This window comes from Crocuta crocuta, unplaced genomic scaffold (assembly GCF_008692635.1).
Source record: "Crocuta crocuta isolate KB4526 unplaced genomic scaffold, BGI_CrCroc_1.0 scaffold248, whole genome shotgun sequence".
Classification (NCBI taxonomy): Eukaryota; Metazoa; Chordata; class Mammalia; order Carnivora; family Hyaenidae; genus Crocuta; species Crocuta crocuta.
In genome coordinates this window covers 5315659-5321002 of record NW_027532409.1, presented here as the reverse complement: position 1 = coordinate 5321002, position 5344 = coordinate 5315659, and the positions used below count along the sequence as shown (strand labels likewise).

At 58.3% G+C, this 5344-nt stretch overlaps 1 protein-coding gene across 1 annotated transcript in view; it reads left to right on the top strand.

Moving 5' to 3' along the window:
* The window catches only part of SRC (SRC proto-oncogene, non-receptor tyrosine kinase), a 51248-nt gene extending 46532 nt beyond the window's left edge, over positions 1 to 4716 (top strand). The window contains exons 11-14 of the mRNA XM_077778843.1: positions 927 to 1003; positions 1741 to 1894; positions 2034 to 2165; positions 2464 to 4716. Of these exons, the coding sequence (XP_077634969.1) occupies positions 927 to 1003; positions 1741 to 1894; positions 2034 to 2165; positions 2464 to 2672 (572 nt within the window). The 3' untranslated portion in view covers positions 2673 to 4716. The remainder of the gene's footprint in view (positions 1 to 926; positions 1004 to 1740; positions 1895 to 2033; positions 2166 to 2463) is intronic.
* Positions 4717 to 5344: the final 628 nt, after the last annotated feature.

Here is a 5344-nt window from a genome sequence, read left to right as displayed (position 1 = left end):
AATCTTAGGCTCCATGCTCAGCACGGAGCTCGATCCCACGACCCTGGGATCATGACCTGAGCTGAAATCAAGAGTCTGATGCTCAACCGACTGAGGCGCCCAGACGCCCCTAGAGTGTACATTGTAAAAGGTGGAATGGACTAGAACCAATTTGTCACGTCAGTGGAAAGTCAGACCAAAGGTTGCCTTTCTCATCTTGTTTTTAATGATTTCCCGCAGTGCATCTTGTCTCCCCCAGCTTGCTGGTTTTCTAAAGCCGTTTGCCATTATGTGGCTGAAAGAGAAGTCCCCCAACCCTCCAAGCGGAGCCACTTCTAGGTCAGGCCCCTGGCTTGACCTTTACTTAAATGTTAAATCAATTATTCAAAATTCTGCTTTTTGGAGGTGTCATTTACAAAGGACAAAATACACCCTGTTTAAGTGTCCAGTTCTGTGAGTTTGATCAAATGGACACTCTGTGTACCCCTTACCACAGTGAAGATGCAGGAGACCCCATCACCCCAGAAAGCCCCCTGGTTTCCCTTGGCAGACAGTACCCTCCAGCCGCAAACCCAGGCAGTAACTGATATGCCCTCTGTCCTCATAGCTTTGTTTATTCTAGAGTTTCACGTACGTTACCTTCTACATCTGAGGTTCGCCCTTGTCATGGGTATCAGTAGTTTTTCCCTTTTTATTGCTGGGTGTAGTAGTGCAGCACAGGGATGGGCCACAGCTTCTGTTCCCTTGGAGGTCGACATCTGGTTGTCTGACATCCTGCTTTGCCCTCCGAGTGACAAATGCCGAGCGGGGCTCTGTTCAGAGATGGGCCTATGGGAAATCTGCTGTGCTGCTTGAAGCAGGGCTGGCCGGCGAGGCGGGTGGGATGTGTGGGGGTCGCTGCTTCCTGGCGCAGGGAACACAGGGCTGCTTTCTTTCTCTCTGTCCAGGGAGTTTGCTGGACTTTCTCAAGGGGGAGACAGGCAAGTACCTGCGGCTGCCGCAGCTGGTGGACATGGCTGCCCAGGTGAGTCCGCCCCTCATACTGCCCACAGCCTTGGCCCTAGAGCACTCAGACCCACTTAGCTCAGCCAGTTCTGGCCTGCTGAGGGCCCCCTCCAGGCAGCCTGCCTTGATTGCCACCCACACTCTCTGATCTCACCACTTTTATCACAGAGACCGTTTATAGGTGCTGTGAGTGGTGGTAGCTCTGGGCAGAGTTTAAAAGAACCCTTAGCTGGGCATGAGGAGTCAGTGACGCCTCTGGGGCCTCAGGCCTCGGTTTTCTTCTCTTTAAAGTTTCCTCAGTCACGCAACAAACATACATTAGTACTTGCTTGCTGTGAGTGGTGCTCAACAGTCATTCATGAATCCTTATCACCATCGGGGGAGGTGGGGACGGCCCTCATTCCATTTGACACATGAGAAAACTGAGGTTCGGAGAGGGGCCTGGGGGCAGCAGGCAGGACCTGGCACTCCTCTGCATCTGTGGGGCACCTGGCACCTGCCTCTTCAGCGTTGCCCTGCTTCCTGGGCGGTGTCTTGTGCTTCCCCCCTGCCCTCGCCCTTCATCCCGTGTCCCCTCTCCCCGCTGCACTTCCTGCTTCTGCGCCAACGGCTTTACTGTAAGCTGACCTCCCTCGTCTGAGGACCGGGAAGGGCAGGGCAGTTGACTGGCTCTCCACCCCTGGCCACATGACTCGCGGTCCGGAAAGGGGCACGGGGCGGTCCCTGAGCCGGGTTCCTTGGGTCCTGTGCCCGCAGATCGCCTCGGGCATGGCCTACGTGGAGCGGATGAACTACGTCCACCGGGACCTCCGTGCCGCCAACATTCTGGTTGGGGAGAACCTCGTGTGCAAGGTGGCTGACTTCGGGCTGGCTCGGCTCATTGAAGACAATGAGTACACCGCCCGGCAAGGTGGGCAGGGCCTGGGTCGGTGCCAGAGGGCCTTCTGCAGGCCTGTTTCTGCGTCTGTCCGGTGGGGACGAGAGTGGTACCTCCTGGTGGCGCCGTCGTGACTCTGCTCCGCCTCCACTGAACTTCCTCCCTACTGCAGGTGCCAAATTCCCCATCAAGTGGACGGCTCCGGAAGCCGCCCTCTATGGCCGGTTCACCATCAAGTCAGATGTGTGGTCCTTTGGGATCTTGCTGACGGAGCTCACAACAAAGGGACGGGTGCCCTACCCCGGTAAGAGGGCTCCTCGGGCCCGTCTTTGGTCCCTGAACCCCTCTGCCCTGGTGACCTTGGGCAAGTGATACCCCTTCCCAGGCCTCAGTTTCCCCATCTGTAGAACCAAGAGGTTGAGCATCTGATCTTAGAATCTCTCTGATCAGGGCTCTCAGCCTCAGGGAGGTGGCGACTCACACGTGGTCACACCCACTCTGTCCTGGGCAGGAGTCCCTGTCCGTTGTCCCCATCACCATCTGCCCCCGTGCCCCACTTTCCTCACCCGAGCCAGCCTCCTCACACCTCCCTCTACCCACAGGGATGGTCAACCGTGAGGTGCTGGACCAGGTGGAACGGGGCTACCGGATGCCCTGTCCGCCCGAGTGTCCCGAGTCCCTGCATGACCTCATGTGCCAGTGCTGGCGGAAGGAACCGGAGGAGCGGCCCACCTTCGAGTACCTGCAGGCCTTCCTGGAGGACTACTTCACGTCCACCGAGCCCCAGTACCAGCCTGGGGAGAACCTATAGGGAGCACACGCCATGGGGCCAGACTGGCTTCTTGGCTTGGATCCTGGGCCGGGCGGCCTCTGATGGAGGGTCTTGCCACCCTCTGCCTGCCCGCATCGATCCCCTCTGGGGGGCGGAATTGCCAGTGATGAGGCCTCTCCCTCTTTTGTGGCACGGAAGGGCCTGGGGCCTGGGGCAGCCTTGAGGACAGGGCTTAAGGCTGGCACAGTGACTGCATCCCAGCACCTGCTCCAGCCACATGCGCCCTCCCTACCTTCCCTCCTGGAGCTCTGTGTGCCTCTGCGGGAGGAGCCGGGAGGAAGGACGGGCTGAGGGCGCCCTTTCCCAGCCTCGGTCTGCTCCTCGCGTTGACTCCTTAACACTCCCACGTCGCCCCACGTCTGCCTCCAGAGCTGGCCGAAGAGCCTTTCCAAAGAGGAGTGATGGGCGCCTGGCCTCGGCCTGCCCGCCACCCTGCCCTTTGCCGTCCATTCCTGAAACACCTGCTGGTGGAAGCTGCCGGGTCCAGACCCTCTGCCGTGGCTCCCAGGCTGGGCAGCTGAGGCCTAGCTTGACTTGATGGTGGGTGGGGTGAGCACCCCCTCTCCAGTCCTGTTCTGAGACCCAAGGGACCCTTTGAGATCACCAATTCCATGTCCTCATAGTACCGGTGGGGAAACTGTCCAGGGAGGGGATGTGACTTGCCCCACGGCCAAGGAACAGTTCAGGGCTGAGGTGGGTTTGGAACCCGGTGCTCCCTCTGTCTTCCTCAGGAACCAACAAGATTGTCCTTGGAGGCACCACAGACAGACTGGGGCAGCCCAGGGGGCCAGGGGCCTGAGGCCGAGTTCGAGATAACAGAGCCCCACCCCTGCTGCCTGACTGGCAGGGCTGTTGTGGGGGGAGGGACTGGAGATGGACGTAAGGTGCGGCCGAATGAGGGGTGATGACGCCAGTGTCGGGGAGTAGATGTTGATCAGAACGTGAGTGGTTTTTTTCATCCTTGGAGCTAGCCAGCCATGAAAGAGTGAGCTCCCAGGCTCTGGAGGCAACCAAGCCGAAGTAGAAGATCCATGTGGTTGGGCGGCCCTGGCCTCAGGTGGGAACCCCAGGTTCTCCTTCCCCCCTGTTTGTCCTGTGTCATTTCAGTGCCCCTGCTCTCCTCCTTCACTTAGCACCCCTGAACCCGTGAGTAGGGAAAGGCGTTCCTATGCTGGAGGGTGGGTATCAAGTTCAAGTGTCCACTGCCGTGCACCAGGCCTGGCTGTGTGACCTCGGGTGGCCCCTCCTTCCCGTCTGGGCTGCAGCGTCTGCCTCCATGCGTGGCCGTGGCCTCTGCAACTTCTCTGCCCCAGACCCTGCTGCCTGGCGTAACCCTGGGGAGCCCAGCCCGGGGCAGCAGGAGACTGGCGCTAGCTCTGATGTTGGGCCTTGGGGTGTGTGCTGGCTCCTTCCCGGGCCTCAGGGTGCCCCATCTTAAAAGGGGTGGCTGACAGTTTGTGGGCATCTTGCCAAGGGCCCCTCTGTGTGTATGTGTGTCATGTGTGTGCACGTGTGTGTCCATATTTAACATGTAAAAATGCACCTCCCCCTGCTCTGTTCCCCAGACATGTTGTACATTTCACCCACAGCCCCCATCACAGCAATAACGTTCCCGCTGCCAGGGGCTCTTGAGCCAGCCAGGCCCTGCCAGGGGGAAGGGAGGCCACGTGGTGCCTGCCTATGAGATTTCAACTTTTCCTTTCCTACATGTTTATGACGCAAGTCTGCTGTCCGTCCCGGTCAAATCTGGGCTTGCTTACCCAGGCGCACTCAAGTCCCCTTACAGCTGCCTGGGGCCCTTTGTATAAGGTGNTTTTAATATTTTTTTTTTTTTTTTTTTTTTTTAATAAACAGTGTTTTGTAGATTTCAGATGACTATGCAGAGGCCTAGGAGACCCCCAGCTCTGGGCAGGGCCTGGGGGTCCCGCATTCCATGGCCCAGGCTTGGGGGGGAGGGGAGGGATCCAGAAATTGGTTGTACATACTTTGCATATTGTCTGATTAAACACAAACAGACCTCAAAGCGTGGCCTGTGGTTTACTGGGCATGTGCTGCGTGCTGGAGAATGAGAGGGGTGAGCTATGAGGCCAGGCTAGTCAGAGGAGCCTTTATTCGAGCCGCACCAGTGGCAGGTAGAGGGCGTCAGGGCAGGGGAGACGTGATCAGATTGGAGACAGCCACCTGGGCATGCGGCCGTGTGTGTGCACCTGCGCCCGTGTTTGCGGAGTGAGCGCATCTGTCAGGGGTTCTGCTTGTGTCTGGGACGCACCAGGGGAAGCCACGACTCCCAAAGTGTGACCAGGGCACAGATACCCCTGACGGATGGGGCTGGGGGCCGGGGGCCTGGTGGGGCTGTCGGAGCTGGGTGGGGATGCAGATGTGCTTAAGGGGAGATGTGGCTCCGTGTGTGCTGTGTTGTTCCACAGGAGTCCTGCGCTGGGGCTCGATACTCCACAAAAGTCCCAGGCACTCCACAAAAGTCTCGGGTACTCTGGAGAAAAATCCAAAGACCTTTCCTCTCCTCCCTTTTCCCCCACCACTAAAGGGACACAACTGGAGCAATTCATTTGCAACAGTCTTACGAAGAAATTCATTTTACATCAGCTCGCACATGTATCTGTGTGTCACCTCTGGCCGTCATAGCAGCCTGA